Raw genomic sequence first — 14,459 nt, 5'->3', positions numbered from 1 at the left:
CAACAATGTGCCTCAACAGCAGCAGCAGCAGCAACAGCCGTATCAGAGTTGGCCTCAGCAGCAGCAGCAACAACAGCAGGGTTGGTGAGGAGCGAGGAGGATGGATTTGTTTTGGTTTCGTTCTCGTCTTTTGCCTTTGCTTTGTTCATGCTTCTTCTTTTCTCTTTCTGTCTACGACTTTGCTTTACCCTTTTCTGTAACGAACCTCTATCTCTCCACTCGCATAGTACCCGTGCACTATGTCCGTTTTTCTATACGCTCGCTTCGACTCGTCTGGATCTTTGCGCTCCGAGCTCTTTCTTCTGCTTTTCCCCCTCGATCTCTGAATCGTTTTCTTCTCGACCTGGACGATCTCAGAAAGATCGCTCCCCAACGTCGTCCAACCCTCCAGCGAACGAAAGCCAGAAAAAGTTCTTGACGTCTCGGAACCAAACTTGGATCGTTCCGAATCCATCTCGCTCGAGCTCAACCACCCCTCTCTCCTCTCCCCAACCCCCCTTCTCCCTACTGAAATCATGGACACCTTCCCCCCTACGCCCTCTGCGCTCTTAACGTTCCCTCAAGCCTCCCTCTCGCACCACCTCGGCTCGCACTCGTTCCCCCTCTCGTCGGGTCCTTGCTCGCTCGTCGAACTCGAAGGAGGTCAACTCGCTTTAACGATCCCTCCCAAGACGAGCGTCGTCATTGGAAAGGAGAATCTCGTTAAAAAAGTGGATCAGAATCAGGTAGGTAGAAACTTGTTTTCTGTTTCTAATCGAGATATGTGGCAGGGTAAGAGGGAGGGAGGGAGGAAGGGATTCGAGCTCGACTGACGACGACTCTCTCTCTCCTTCCCTTCTCTTGTTCTTAGGCCCACGCCTCGTACGCTTTCAACTACGCTCCTACGACGGGAGGACCTTCTCCTACGGCTGGATCGTCATCAGGGGATGGACTGCTTCCTTCGAACAACCAAGAGGCGGGAGGGTTCCTCAAGCTGACCCTTCCAGAGAGTAAGAACTCGGATCAGGTCCGTTCATGTCCTTTCCTTTCCTTTTCTTTCCTTCGTCTCTGTTTCTTTTACCTTTGTAAGATATAAACACACAAAAAGAGTTCAAGCTAACACCCCCCTTTCCAGTACGACGCAACGACCTCCCTCTCCCGTCAATTCGAAGCCCTCCTTCTCTCCCACTCCCCTCCTCTCCTCGACACCCGAATCGCACCCGAAGTAGCCGACGATCAAGAGGAAACCATCACCGCCGTGCTCTCGTCGTGGTGGAACGACGGTCTGAAAGGGTTGAAGGATACGGCTGGGGTGGTTTATACAGGGGTGAGAGAGCAAGGAGGAGCGTTGCTTTCGAGGGGGGTCGGGGTTGTGGCTGGTGGAGGAGCAGGTGCGGATGGGAAGGGGAAGGGGAAGGAACAGCAGCAGCAGCAGCAAGGGACTGAGGGAGGGGAGTTGGAGGAGGTCGGGTTGAAGTGAGTTTTATTGAGCTTTCTCGCTTCTCAAGTCTCGTCGGGAGCGTCAAGGAACGAGCTCACCTCGTTTCGCCTCCTTCCTTCGCTTCGTTTTCGCTCCAAACAGCTCAACGACTCCCAAACCTAGCACGAGCTCTACCTCGGCTCCTTCTACGAACGCGGCTGTTCTGCATGCTGAGGAGGCGGTGTAGAATCTTTGGTTCCGAAGGAAGGAAGAGAAGGGAAGAGAGGGAAGGAGGAGATGGGGAGAGGGTTGGGAAGAGAGAGGAGATGGAGAGTAGTGAACGGGAGAGGTTTTAGTGAGTTTCGAATCGGATTGATGAGTTTACGTGTTTCTGTTGGCTCGGAGAAAGGAGACAGAGGGACGGGGAAGGGGAGAGGGAGGTAAGACGGGAAGGTGAAGGGATCGAACGAGAGGGTTTCGAGCATCACAGCTTTGGGTCTCTCTGGGAGCAGCTTTCGTACGAGGAGACGATGCTTGCATCTTTTGGGGGTTTTGCTGGAAAGATGGGTCTGAGGAGAAGACGAGACGACGAGACGACGTCTTCGTACGAGGATTCCGACGCGTCAAGTTCGAATCGAAGTCCTCTCCTCCCCCTCGGTCGTCTCCTTCGATTGTTATGGCCTCTTTCTCCTCCCAGCCCGTACTCCTCTCCAGCCCTGAGTCCCACGTTCCTCTCAGAGGGAGGGCGAAGGTGAGGAACAGGCGAGTACGAGTCTGGTCGCGACCGATCGAAAGCTCGACGAAGCAGATCAAAAGAAGCACAGCGGCGTTCCGAGGGTCTGAGCTCACTTTTTGGACGCGACGTCGTTGTTTCGTCTCTCAAAGTCTTCGCCAATCCCTTGAAGCGCCACTTTGCGCTCTCTCCCCATGTCACATGTTCAAGTGAACCTGAATTGACGAGACTCAGCAGAGAAAAAAAGGCCATTTCTCGTCGCGTCGCAGCTGTGCGAGCCGCGACGGTTTGTTCGAAACGACTCCGTCTTCCTCCCCTCCCGAAGCTTTCTTGTTTTCAGCGTCTCGCAGCGCGGATGTGCATAAAATGAGTTGTAACATATATCTTCGACCATCTACTATCGGCCAAAACGAGCGGTCCTCTCAACAGAGACGCGCCTTTAACCTCCCTCCTCCTTCCCGAACTAGCTCTTCTTCGGCATCAACTCCAACCCTCTCCTAGAGAAATGAGTATTCATGGTCTCCCTCCAGTTGTTGAGTCGATGCTGCGAAAGAAAGAACGAAAGAAAGAAAGAGTAAGGGTCAGGCTCGAATTGACGCGACCGGGAGACAAGAAAAGAAGGAAGAGACTCACCCAACCTCCCATGATACACTTTCCTCCGCCTGAAGACCCATCGAAAGGACACTCCCCTTCCAGACAAGGACTCGGGGTGGTAAAAGCGTCCTCCTTTTCGAGCGCTATCGACGGGGAGTCCTCTGAGGCGAGAGTTCGAACGGCGAGAGGAGCGGGCATTTCGTAGGGCGCGTGGGAGGAGAGGTTGTGGACGTGAAGGAGGTGGTAGCTAAATAGTGAAAGATGAACGAGGATGATGAGAATTAGTCAGTGAAAGAAGGAAGAGAGAGGGAAGAGAAAAGGAAAAGAAACTAACCCGTAACCGCTCATTCGAGTCGGTAGATCTCCCTCTCCACATCTCTCGCAGAAGGCGACTCGAGATCGAGAATCCTTCCCTTTGGTATAGGTAGGAGCGTAGAGCTGAAAGTGTTGGGAAGGAGTAACCAAAGGTGAGCATTGAGCAGATGAGAGCTGCGACGCGTCAAACTCACGTTCTCTTTGTTCGAAGGAGGTCGTCTCCTGTATCCTTCAGACTCCAGCGGTATGAACAAGCGAGAGGGAAGAGGAGGAGGGAAGATCATGAGCTCTGCAAGATCAAAACGGAAGGAAGGAGTCAGTTCGAGAACGAGACCAAAGACGCGTCGAGCGAGCGAAAAACGTACTTGTCTTCTCAGGATCCAATCCTCTCCCTTTCCTCTTCTTCTTGACCGTTGGCTCCACCACCACCACATTTTTTTCCCCGAGATCCAACTTGGCTCGTTTCCTCGAACCCTCCCCTTGATCCGAAGTCGAGATCTGTGCGACGACGGCCAGAAGATCGAGCGCACTCGTGCTTGAGCTCGCGGAGAGGGTTGGTGTACGAGGAGAGGGTTTGGGTAGGATAGGACGAGGTTGTTTGAATCCAAAGGTAGGGAGTGGTTCGGAGTGATGGTCTGGAGTTCTTGGGGGGAGGGAGGAGGAAGACGAAGAGGACGGGGAGGGAGACGTGGTCGAAATGGAGCGGCGAGGAGATCGGTGTTGGAGTTGGGCTTGGGAGTTGAGCTGAGGAGGAGATGTTTGCGGGAAAGTTCCCTAAGAGGAACGAAGAGGACAAAAAAGGGTCAGCTTTTCATGCCCCGCAAAGAAGCAGCGAGAGAAAGGAAGAGGAGGAGGGAAAGAGGCGAGGGGGAGTTGCTCACAGGAGGAGGGATGAAGAAAGAACTGGAGGAAGTTTCAGAAGAAGTTCCTAGGGGAGGGAGGACGGGAGTCAACCCAATCCAGCTGGAGTTGAAGAACGAAGCTTGTGAGGGAAGGACGGGAGGAGAAGGTCGCGGTTTGAAAGGTTGAACGCGACTTGGCGTCTCGGAAGGCAAACGCGCTCTGCTGGGATCCTGGAGGAGGTAGACTTTTGAGGGTTCGCTGAGGGGATGTGTTGAGGTGAGAGGGAGTAGCGGAAGTGCGATGAAGGTGGGAGAGGGTTGAGAGGAGGAGGAGGAGAGAGGGAGAGGAGGGACGAGAACGTTTCGCTCCGGATCCGACTTCGAGAGAGTAGGAGACTCGGGATGAAGAAGGCGTCGAAGGTCCATCTGGAGGAGTTACTGTAGATCCTGTTCTGTGCGATAGGGAGAAGAAGAGGGAGTGATGGTGAGCGAGAGAACGAGACACGAACCGCCTCGGGCCAGCAAGAAGCAGGGAAACGAAAGGGACGACCGACCAAAATACCGCGCACCTCGAGCCTCGGGTGATTTCCTGACAAGATAGGTCGTTCGCACGTTCCGGAGATGTCCGAGAGGGGTCGAGGTGCAGAAGTGAAGAGCGGTTGGTCGAAAGAAGACGTCGAAGGGATGGAGGAAGAGGATGGACGAGGAGGAAAAGAAAAGCTCGAGATTGCTGCTGACGAAAACGAACCAAGCTCAGATGCGAGCGCAGACTTTCCTGCATTCAGCCGAAGGGAGGGCCAAGTGAAGAAAGCAAGCTCAACCGAAGCAGGGGAGGGCGCCGCCGACGGTCCTTTCCTTGGATACCGCAAACGACCGAAAGCCCGCAGTTTCGTTTTTGCGTGACGACCGAACATGGTTTTCCTCTCTCTCGGTCAGAAAGAGAACTTTCTGTTGAAGAGAAGGGAACAGAGAGAAGCAATCAAGATGGAGAGGAAGGCAGAGGTAGAGGAGAGACGAATGAACCGACTCCGGCGACGCGACGCAGAGTTGTCGAGATCTCGAGCTCACCTTGCTTGGAACGACGACTGCCGGGAGAGGAGAAAGGGAAGTGTGAATCGAGGCCGTATCTTGACAGCAGTTTGAGTGAAGCAAGATGATCTGTAGTATAAAAGGAGAAAGAACAACAAAACAAAGAGATCAAGGCGGGTCAGCACTACGAAATACACTCGTTCCGTCATTCAGGGATTTGTCCGAGTCATTTTAGAAACTAAGACATCGGTATTCGAGATCGCAGTGCTAAACTGGAGTTGAGAAAGAAGAGACGAGCGAAGTATCTGTAGCGGAAGAGATGGAGGCGCGGCGCGTCGAGCGAAAAAGCTCGGGGGAGAAAGATGACGGCTGAACAGACGCCCTCGTCTCACCACCTTTCCAAGCTGACGGGAATGGACCGATAGCCAAGAAGATAAGAGAACAGGCTCGACAGGATTTAGAGCTGACCCGAGGCTCGGGTCTTCAGGAACGTCGTCGAATGAGAGCTTCTCCTCCCGCTGCTAGGTGTTGGTAGGCCAGTCCTGTTCAGGCCGAGAAGATGGTGTTCCGAAGTTGACAACGCAAGCTCGAAGCATCAGGAAGGCTGATCTACTCGGACGAAGATCGAGAGAGAAGAAGGGAGGGGAAGGATGTGAGCTCGTCTGCTTTGAGAGAAGCAGGGTTTTGCAGAGGGGAGAGGAGTCGACTCACGAACGTCTATACGAAAAGCTGCTACATTGAGAGAGGTAAAATTCTCCGGTGAGACTGTGAAGCTGAGAGACAGGAACGGGGAAGGAGGGCAGGCGAAGGCGGTTGGTTGAAGGAGGCTCGGAGAAGGAGGAGAAGGAGGAGTCGCCCGCTCGGGTTGAGAACACACGGTGCTGAATTCGCTGAGAGGTCGATATGTAAGGGAAGATTTCTGGGTCCTTTTCTACAGAAGACGAGGTCGTCGTTCGAGGGAAGGAGAGGAAAGGGACCAAACGTCGAAATCCGCACAGGCTGCAAACTTCCTTCTTCCTCTAAACGCTCACTTTCTCGCCATGGCCATCGATCCCGTTGCTCATCTCACTCGTCAAGGATGGAAGGGGAAAGGTTCAGGTAAGTAGCCTCCAAATCTCGACCCCCCTGCTCCAAGAACTGGCTCTGGTAGCGACGAAAAGAGAAAAGGTCGAAGCTCACCTCCTTCCCTTCCCCCTCCCTTCGTTCCTTCCTCGTCTCAGGCTTCAAGGAGGACTCAATCAGTAGGCCTTTGGCTGTCAAGATGAAGACTACCCTCGGGGGTGTTGGAAAAGATCGTGATGAAGCTTTCCCTTGTGAGTTTAGACCTCCTTCCGAGTGGTCTGAAGCTCAAGTCGAAGCTGACCTCTCCCTTCCTCCCTCTCTTCTTTCCAGTCTGGGACCAGTTCGTCCTTCTTTCAACCTTCTCAGTACACGAACTAGCTCTGATTCTATCCTTTACCTCCTGATGTCCTCTTCACAGCGTCTTCTCCGCCGCTGCTGCCTCAATCATCATCCCAGCTCCCTCCGATTCCGACGCTTCCTCCTCCTCCTCTCGTTCAACCTCCCCCGAACCTCTTACCAACCCTACCATAACTCTTCATCGAACCTCGACGGGTATCCTTTCCCCTTACGCTCCCTCCGGCTCGTCAACCCCCGTCCCTATGGATCTCCTGACCGCTCACGCTGGAGGAGGAGGATCAGCCCTCAACCGAGGGATCATGGCCAGTGCTCAGAGGGAGGCTGCTAGGAGAGGGCTGTATCAAGGGTTTTGCAAGGGAGCGGTGATTAAGGGTGCTGAGAAGATGGAGGAGAAACCTGTGGTGGCGGTGGTCAAGAAGGAGAAGAAGGAGAAGAAGAAGAAGGAGGAGGAGAAGGTCGCTTCGACTTCGACAGCTATCCCCATCCAGCAACTCGTCGTTCTTCCCTCTACTTCCTCCTCGACATCCCCAGCAGGAATCTCCAAATCCAAGAAGTCGAAATCTACATCCTCGTCGACAGCAGCAGCGCCCACTCCCTCCTCCTCCTCCTCCGCCCTCCCTCCCGTCTCGGACAAGAAACGTAAACGTCGCGAGGAGGAAGCTTCTACAGCTGCTGCCGGAGGGGCCACGTTGGAGGTTGGGAAGGTCCAGAAGGTCAAGAGGACAAAGGAGGAGAAGGAAGCGAAGCGGGCTGAGTCGGAGGCGAGGAAGAAGGAGAGGACTGAGCGACGGGATCGGAAGGCAAAGCGTCGGACGGAGAGAGAGGAGAAGAAGAAGGGGATTTGATCGTCTCTCTTTTCTGCTGTCTATTTTTCGAGCTTGTGAAAGACAGAAGAGCCGGACTGCAGTCTGAGCAGGACGGAACCGCGCGTTCGACCGACCCGTCTGAATCTGCCTCGTCCATCTCGCTTCTTTCATTCGTGCGTCCACTGACACAATGGAAATTCTACTTCTTTGTAGACAGATCTCATGCGACGAAGACCGCTGGAGACCGCCGTAGGACCTCCGTGTTCGGAAAAGTCATGAGCATGGAAAGCGAGAGAAAGACGAGAAACCAAGAGCTAATCAAACGAGAATCGAAGCAAACGGACAGCGAGAGAGGATGAAAAAGCGATAAAGCGGGGGAAGAGGAGTGGGGTGCAAGATGAGAAAATGAGAGAGAGAGAATTCAAGCATCTATGCAGGCAACGAGACGAGCGAGGGATCTAGGAAAGATGGAACGATCCTCCTCCCTCTCGCATCGCCGTCAAGAGTTTGGCCGCAAGGACGTCTCGAGTGGTGTAGTCGGGAAGCTTGAGGTACTGTTGAGGACGAGAAGAGAATAGAGGAGTCAGTATTGGCGAGGAAGAAGGAGATAGCAAGGGCGAAGAAACTAACGTTGACGCAAGTCATGACCGAGGGGAGGTAGTCGTCTGCTTTGAATGGAGGTTCGTGTCCTTTCCGAACGACGGTGAGAGGTGGATTGAGACCTCGGAAGCCTGTGAGATAAGAGGATGATGTTCAGCAACGAGGAGAGAGATCGAGAAAGACAGAGAGAGGAGAAGTCTCACCTCCGATGGGGAGTTTGGGCGCTCCGGTGATGAACTGGAGGAACTCTCGTCGAACAGGAGCTTCATAGGTCGACATGATGTCGATGAGGTTGCTGATAGATCGAGACTCGATGTTGTATCCGTGATCGGCCTTGAGAACCTCGCTCAGAGCTGAAAAGAAAGGGGAGGGAAGTCAGCACGACGTCGAAGGAAGGCGAAGAAAGGGACGCGACGAGACTCACTATCGGCTCCCCAATCTTCTTCAGCACTTCCGAACAGGATGACCAGCTGATAAAAGAGTCATATCGTCAGCTAGAGCGCGAGTAAAAACAAACGAGTGAAGATCTGAGCCCACCTCTTCAGGGGAGAAGGCAAGAAGATCTCGAACGGGGAAGATGGTCGAGAAGCCACTTCGGAAAGCCTTGACTTGAGCCGCCGTTCCCTTCACGAGAGTCATGTCGATGACTGAGAAAAAGGGAAGAAGACCTATCAGCATCGGTCGACAGGAAGAAAGAGGAGGCTCGGAACGAACCTTTCTCGATGTACTCCTCGACGTTGGACGAATCGACAACGAGCTCGTTTCCTCCCTCCTGTAACAGACGAAAAGAGTTGAGATCAGCGGAGCTTCGTATCCGGGGGAAGAGAGAAGAGAGGAACATACCTTGAGCTCGATATCGTACCCAGGAAGAGTGAAGTCCAAGCAGAAGTCGATGAGACGAGATCCGTTGATCGTGAGGTCGGCGATGGCGGTCGTTCGATCCTCGTCGGACTGGAAAACGCAAAGGATCAGCTTCCTACTTCGAAAGCGGTGCATCAAGGAAGTGGTCGACTCACGAGAGTCAGATCCGTCAGGATTCCCTTCTTCGCCTCAGCAAACTCGGCGACCTTCTCGAGCGATTTGGCGAGACGAGCATCGACACCCTGGAGGAGAAAGGAGTAAACATAGGGTCAGTGATCGAACTCGACAACGGTCGCAGAGGACAGGTGGAGAGGAACTCACTCGAAGCGACTCCATCGTCAAAGGGACATCGTGACCGAGAACGAGCTTGAGGAAGACGGGACTGAACGACATGTCGATGATTCGAGAGTCCATCAGAGCTTTGGCGACGAACTGTCCGAGAACCTTGAAGATCTTGGTTTGGACGCTGCGATGAACAGAAGCAGAATTGAGGCGAAAGTCAGTTCGAGCTCGAGGGAAGGACGACCGTCGCGTCTGTTCGAAGCCAAAGGAAAGCGAGAAGAGAGCACTCACACTCCAACAGCGGTAACCTCCTCGATATCGACCGGCCTGGGGAACAACCCTTGAGGTCGATGAACATACAGCCCAGGGGTGTTCGAATCCGCATCCCTCCAAAGCTTCAAATCCCTCCTCCCAAACTCCTTCGAAGCCAACGAGTAGAACTCCAACGTCGGTCCCAGTCCGGTTCCAACCTCCTCGAAGTACTCCACCTCCAAGATCGACGTCGATGCTCCATAGAGTTCGAAGACCTTGACTGCCGACTCGAGCAAGTGGCTCCTCGAGATCCGAACCTTCTGGCGTTGAAGTCGAGAGAGGAATCCGAGGGAGTCGTCTCGTCGAGAGTCGGAGGACTTGGCTTGTTGGGACTGCCATTTCTGGATGAGACGAGCGTAGCCGAAGGAAGTTGATTGGAGGAAGGCGAATCGGGTTTCGAAGGGGAAGAGGAAGGGGAAGAAGCGTGGGAGATCCATCGCCCAGTCGGGGAGGCACGCGCTGCGAAGAGCAAGAGGCAAGAGGCGTTGTCAGTACGGCAAGAGGAGGCTCAAGAGAACAGAATGGATCAAAGAGAAGCTGCTCACCTAGCGAGGATCATAGGCTCTTCGAGCTGTCGAGCAAGCTTAGCGGTGAGCTTGTTGTTGACGAAGGCAGACTCGGCGAGGGTATCGGGTCGAGGAGTGGTGAGGAGCTCGGTGGCTTCCGAGTTGAGAGCGTGAAGAACTCGAAGAAGTCGAAGGATCTTGGCCTGAGGCGAATCCGAAGGAACCGAGTTGGGGAGAGCGGTTGCTGAGGAGGGTTCTCGAGTCGAGGGTTCCGGTGAAGCTTCCTTGCCTGAAGGACAGAGATAACGATCAGTGTCCATTCGACGAAAGGGAAACGAAGCTCGAGAAAGATACTCACTCGGAGGTGGAGCAGGTCCAACGACCTTCCTGAAGTTGATGGTGTAGACTCCGGACCAAACGCCCTTCTGGAGGCCGTTCGTCGCTCCCGACCGACTCTCGTGCTGGTGGATGGCTCCATAGATAGTGGTATCGAGAGGAAGGACATGTCCGGCGATCGAGAACTCGAGATGCCAGTCGGAAGGTTTGGCCTTCAGAGCTGAAGCGTAGGACGACGTTCGGGAACCCGATTCGGACGAGCCTGGTGGTGGTCGAGAGGGAGAGGCTGACGAGCCTTCCGCTGCTGAGGTAGGTCGTTGGACGGGAGTTCCGACTCGGGTTCCGTCGGGAGTCTTGGCTTCGACTTTGGATCCGTCTGGAAGGAAGAAGAGGAAAAGGAGAGTCAGTTGAGAAACGAGTTGAGACGCGTCGAAACGAGAAGTGAACTAACCAGCAGCGACCGACAAATCGACAGTCTTTTCGGTCGGTGGTGGTGGAAGAGCATCCTCCATGTCGTCGTCAAACATCTGTGAGACAGACGAAGAGGAAGAAATCAGAATCGAGACGCGTCGAAGCAGAATGCGTCGCAAAGGAAAGAGCGAAGAGCTCACCTCATCGTCAAACTCATCCGAGTACATGCCCTCGTCATCGTCAAAGTCCTCTCCCATATCCATATCTCCCTCGTTCGGTGCAACACCTCCAGACCGAGGAGCCTCTCCCCGAAGCTCAGCCGACGACGACGGAACGGCTCCCGCTGTGGCTCGAGCTCCCTCCTCTCCTCCAGCACCAGCAGCCGACGATCCAGCTACGGAAGCCTCCTCGTCTCCACCAGAAGCAGCCGACCCCGAAGGTCCAGCAGCTTCAGCTTCAGCTCCTTCCTCCGTTCCCTTCCCGTTCAACCTCGCACTCCTCCTCCTCGAGAGCTTCTCCGTCTTCGATCCCGAGGCAGTCGCATTCGACGACGAGGCTTCTCCTCCTCCAGTCGAAGGTCCAGCAGCGGCGTTTCCATCGTCGGCAGCAGCAGGAATGGCGGGCTTGACGTCCTCCTCCTCGTCCTCGATCGAAGCTCCTCCTCCTCCTCTTCCTGGTCCTCCAGCAGCGGCGGAAGCTGAAGCAAGAGCAGCGGCGAGGGATCCAGCGGCGGATCGACCTCCTGGGAATCCACCCGAAAGTCCAGCGGCAGCGGCGTACGCAGCGTACATCCCTGGGAGACGGCTGCTCATTCCTCCTCCAGGCAACGGTGGAGGCGCGGCGATCTTGGGTCGAAGGTAGTCGTTGAGAGCTTGGAAGGTAGCGATGGCTTGGATGGAGACGACCATGGCTGAGCAGAACTTGGGGATGTCGGATCCTTCGTCTGCGAGGAGCTTGAGTCGGAGTTGACGGGCGAGGAGAGCGGTTGAGCTTCGTCGAGAGTCTTGAAGGGCGGGGGGGAAAGACGGGAAGAGTCAGCGAAGGAAGACGACGAGGAGCAAGAACAGAATGTAGTGAACGAGGAACTTACCTTCTCCTGGGAGACCCTGGAAAGCGGTAACGACCTCGAACGACTCCATCCTGCTCAAACTCTCCTGAAGTCTCTTGACGAGCATGGCGAGCGGGGATTTGGATCCGTCGGGTCCTTCTTTCGAGAGGACTTCGAACAAGAGACGTCGACGAGCCGAAGAGGAAGCTGCAAACCAAACGAAAAGTGAGGTCGATGGTCAGCATCTGAGGGTAGAGGAAGAACGAAAAAAAACAGGCGAAGAAAAAGGAAAGGAGGGAGACGCGACTCACCCTTCCCGTTCGTCGTCGCACACTCCAACAACCCATCCACCAACCCACTCTTCAACAACTCGAAGCTCGACACCGAACTCGTCTCGTCCCCAAACAACTTGGCCAACTTGGTCACCACCTCCCTCAACACCGGGATCGACGCGTCCTCGTCGTTCATCGCCGTCACCAACGACCTCATGTTCTCCAACGCCTTCGCCGCCTCGTCGTCTCCATCCGAATCTCCAGCCTCGGCGACGGCCTTGAGCTTCATGACTCGAGCTCGAAGGATGTTGACGTCCTGAGGATCGACGGGTGCGGAAGGTCGTTTGGCTGGGGAGGAGGGAGCGGAAGCGGGAGCGCCGAAGGAAGAGGAGAGAAGGTTCTGTGCGAGAGCGAGTCGGTTGAGAGCTGCTGAGGCACTTCCGGGAGGTGGTGGTGGTGCTCCTGGGGCTGAGGAAGACGAGGGAGGAGGAACGGCTGCTGAGGAGGAGGAAGTCGAAGCTCCAGCGATGGGTTGCTGATCCTGTTCCTCGATCTTGACGACGGCGGAAGTCTTCTTCGCTTTGACGGTAGAGAGCTCTTCCTCGGCGAGGAGGTCGATCTCGTACATCACTCCTTCTCGTCGGAACGAGGTTCGGTAGACTTGAGGGAGTTTGAGGAGGAGGAGTTCGACGAGTTGAAGAGCTCCGTGGACGAGAGCTGGGTTGTCTCGAGACGAGAGGATCGATCCGAGGAAGGAGGCGAGAGGGACGTTCTGGAGGATAGGATATAGGAGTCAGAAAGAGTTCCAGAGAGAAAGGTAAAACGGAGTCGAGACTCACCTGAAGAACCTTCGTCAACTCCTCCGACGGCAAGAAGCTCACCGTCTTCAACAACGCCGTCAACACCTTTGTCCTAACCCTCAAGGCAACACTCGCAGCGTAAACGTCGACCAGGACGGGGACGATGATCTTGAGGAACCTCTCCGTGAGCTCGGGTCGACTCTTGAGGAGAGTGAGCCTGCTCTCGGCGGCGAGATCGGCTTCCTTGGATCGAGCTTTGCTAGCGGCCGTTGCTGGATCATCCACGACGACGGCTGCTGAGGTAGAGGGAGCGGAATCGTCTGGGTTGGGGACGACAGCGGCGGCGGCGTTCGAGCTCGACAAAGCTTCGGCTGAGGGAGCGTCTCCTCCTGGGGTTGGGACGGGAGCCGCGACGGTGGCTTCAGAGGTGGAGAGGAGGTTGTCGGTGGAGTCCTGAGGAGTGGGAGCTGCGATGGGGAGATGGGTGGAAGAAGGTTGTCGAGAGGAAGCACGGCTGGCTTTGGCTTTGGCTCGAACGAGTCGATTGAACGACTTCTCAGAGTAGGCTTTTGCGTCGAAGACTCCGTCTGGAAACGAGAGAAAAACGAGAATCAAAGAGTCAATTCGTGGACGAGATGAAGGAGACGAGGCGAAAGGAAGAAGGAGACGAACCTCTCGGAAGAGGAGGCATCAACTCGCTCAACAACGCCAACGCTTCCTCGACCTGATCCTTCGGTCGATGCGCCAAGTTGTGTAGCACGACCATGTCCGCCAGTCCTCCTCCGAGACCTTGTCCATCCGGACCGTTTCCTTGCTCGTCCGAATCGTGAGCTCCGGGGAAGACTCCCGTCAAGATCTGGTACAGCGTATCGACCATTCCAGCCTCGAGGAAAGCGAGGGTGACCTTGGGCGAAGCCTTCGACGCCGTCGTGAGAGCCTTGAGGAGATGGGTGTAGGTTCCAGGAGTGAGGACGGGAGATCCTCCAGCGGGAGTGAGGAGCTGATTGAGAGCCTTGATGAGCTGGACGTCGAGAAGGGTTTCGAGGTGATCTGCTCGGTGACGGAACGACTCGATGGCTCGAAGGACGGCGAGGGATCCTTGTTCGACGAGACGTTGGTCGGGATATCCGAGAACGTTTCGGAGCATCGGGAAGACGTCCCTGACCATGTTGAACGAGTCCTTGGAGACGCCTCGAAGACAGTTGGCGGCGGCGGTGACGGCGGTTCGTTGGACGTTGGTCGAGAAAAAGTCGAGGAAGTTGAGGAGAGCACTGAGTCCTCCTTCTCGAACGATGGCGTCAGGGTACTCTTGAGAGATCTTCTCCATCGTCTGTCGGAGAGGGAAGGAACAAAAAAGAGCAAGATCAACTCGCTGTTCGCGAACAGCGACGACGCGTCTCGAAGGAAGGGGATCGACTCACGCTCAACGTCTGTTCGGCGAGATCGATGTACTGAATTTCCAAGAGCTTCGAGCAGAGGATAGGGACGGCTCCGTGGTGGACGACGGTGTGAGCGGATCCGGGAAGGGCTTCCATGAGGTTGTAGAGGCACCGGCAGGCGAGGAGTTGGGCTTCGAGGTTGTCGGCGGAAGGATCCTCTCCCATCATCACCATCTGTCCTCCTCCTCCTCCTCCTCCACCACCACCACCACCCCCTCCGGAAGGATAGGCGTCCTGGGTGCTCATGGCGAGAGCTCGAGCGAGAGCGGCGTCCTCGTCCTCCTCGTCGTCGACGTCGACGAAATCTCCTTCGTTCTCGTCGTCTCCTCCTCCTCCCTCCGAACCGTCGTCCTCATCGGATCCATTCCCGCCGTTCGCACCTTCTCCTTCGTCTCCTCCAGCTCCAGCTCCAGCAGCTCCTCCAGCAGCAGCTCCTCTAGCTCCGCTTCCTTCTC

General features: G+C 55.3%; 3 protein-coding genes across 3 annotated transcripts; 2 read left to right on the top strand and 1 right to left on the bottom strand.

Moving 5' to 3' along the window:
* The first annotated feature begins 313 nt into the window (after window positions 1-313).
* BDY24DRAFT_385975 (uncharacterized protein) lies at window positions 314-1,824 on the top strand. The gene is made up of 4 exons (XM_076640044.1): window positions 314-725; window positions 851-1,006; window positions 1,115-1,421; window positions 1,519-1,824. Exons 1-4 carry the CDS (start codon window positions 516-518, stop codon window positions 1,644-1,646), a joined length of 801 nt encoding a protein of 266 aa, XP_076497827.1. The 5' UTR covers window positions 314-515; the 3' UTR covers window positions 1,647-1,824.
* A 4,114-nt stretch (window positions 1,825-5,938) lies between these two features.
* BDY24DRAFT_440613 (uncharacterized protein) lies at window positions 5,939-7,230 on the top strand. The gene is made up of 4 exons (XM_076644538.1): window positions 5,939-6,010; window positions 6,133-6,225; window positions 6,305-6,314; window positions 6,393-7,230. The coding sequence occupies exons 1-4, from the start codon at window positions 5,953-5,955 to the stop codon at window positions 7,174-7,176; spliced, it is 945 nt and encodes a 314-aa protein (XP_076497826.1). The 5' UTR covers window positions 5,939-5,952; the 3' UTR covers window positions 7,177-7,230.
* UFD4 (putative ubiquitin-protein ligase UFD4) lies at window positions 7,231-14,274 on the bottom strand. The gene is made up of 19 exons (XM_076640043.1): window positions 13,987-14,274; window positions 13,238-13,895; window positions 12,605-13,152; window positions 11,805-12,537; window positions 11,536-11,700; window positions 10,646-11,448; window positions 10,486-10,561; window positions 10,057-10,410; window positions 9,738-9,987; window positions 9,172-9,651; window positions 8,920-9,064; window positions 8,754-8,840; window positions 8,581-8,688; window positions 8,452-8,509; window positions 8,275-8,384; window positions 8,162-8,207; window positions 7,941-8,090; window positions 7,768-7,868; window positions 7,231-7,691 (listed from the first exon to the last, which is right to left on the bottom strand). Exons 1-19 carry the CDS (start codon window positions 14,248-14,250, stop codon window positions 7,596-7,598), a joined length of 5,232 nt encoding a protein of 1,743 aa, XP_076497825.1. The 5' UTR covers window positions 14,251-14,274; the 3' UTR covers window positions 7,231-7,595.
* Window positions 14,275-14,459: the final 185 nt, after the last annotated feature.

Source organism: Mrakia frigida, assembly GCF_051309035.1.
Source record: "Mrakia frigida strain ATCC 22029 unplaced genomic scaffold BDY24scaffold_11, whole genome shotgun sequence".
Classification (NCBI taxonomy): Eukaryota; Fungi; Basidiomycota; class Tremellomycetes; order Cystofilobasidiales; family Mrakiaceae; genus Mrakia; species Mrakia frigida.
This window is presented reverse-complemented; position numbering and strand designations above follow the sequence as displayed.

Excerpts from the sequence above, each read along its gene's own strand:
- BDY24DRAFT_385975 (XM_076640044.1), top strand. The coding sequence starts at position 516 with ATGGACACCTTCCCCCCTACGCCCTCTGCGCTCTTAACGTTCCCTCAA. Across the intron at positions 726-850 it reads AAAAAGTGGATCAGAATCAG|GCCCACGCCTCGTACGCTTT; the intron begins GTAGGTAGAAAC and ends TCTTGTTCTTAG. Across the intron at positions 1,007-1,114 it reads AGAGTAAGAACTCGGATCAG|TACGACGCAACGACCTCCCT; the intron begins GTCCGTTCATGT and ends CCCCCTTTCCAG.
- BDY24DRAFT_440613 (XM_076644538.1), top strand. The coding sequence starts at position 5,953 with ATGGCCATCGATCCCGTTGCTCATCTCACTCGTCAAGGATGGAAGGGG. Across the intron at positions 6,011-6,132 it reads ATGGAAGGGGAAAGGTTCAG|GCTTCAAGGAGGACTCAATC; the intron begins GTAAGTAGCCTC and ends TCCTCGTCTCAG.
- UFD4 (XM_076640043.1), bottom strand. The coding sequence starts at position 14,250 with ATGAGCACCCAGGACGCCTATCCTTCCGGAGGGGGTGGTGGTGGTGGT. Across the intron at positions 10,562-10,645 it reads CGGATGAGTTTGACGATGAG|ATGTTTGACGACGACATGGA; the intron begins GTGAGCTCTTCG and ends TCTGTCTCACAG. Across the intron at positions 7,692-7,767 it reads CGGTCATGACTTGCGTCAAC|TACCTCAAGCTTCCCGACTA; the intron begins GTTAGTTTCTTC and ends CGTCCTCAACAG.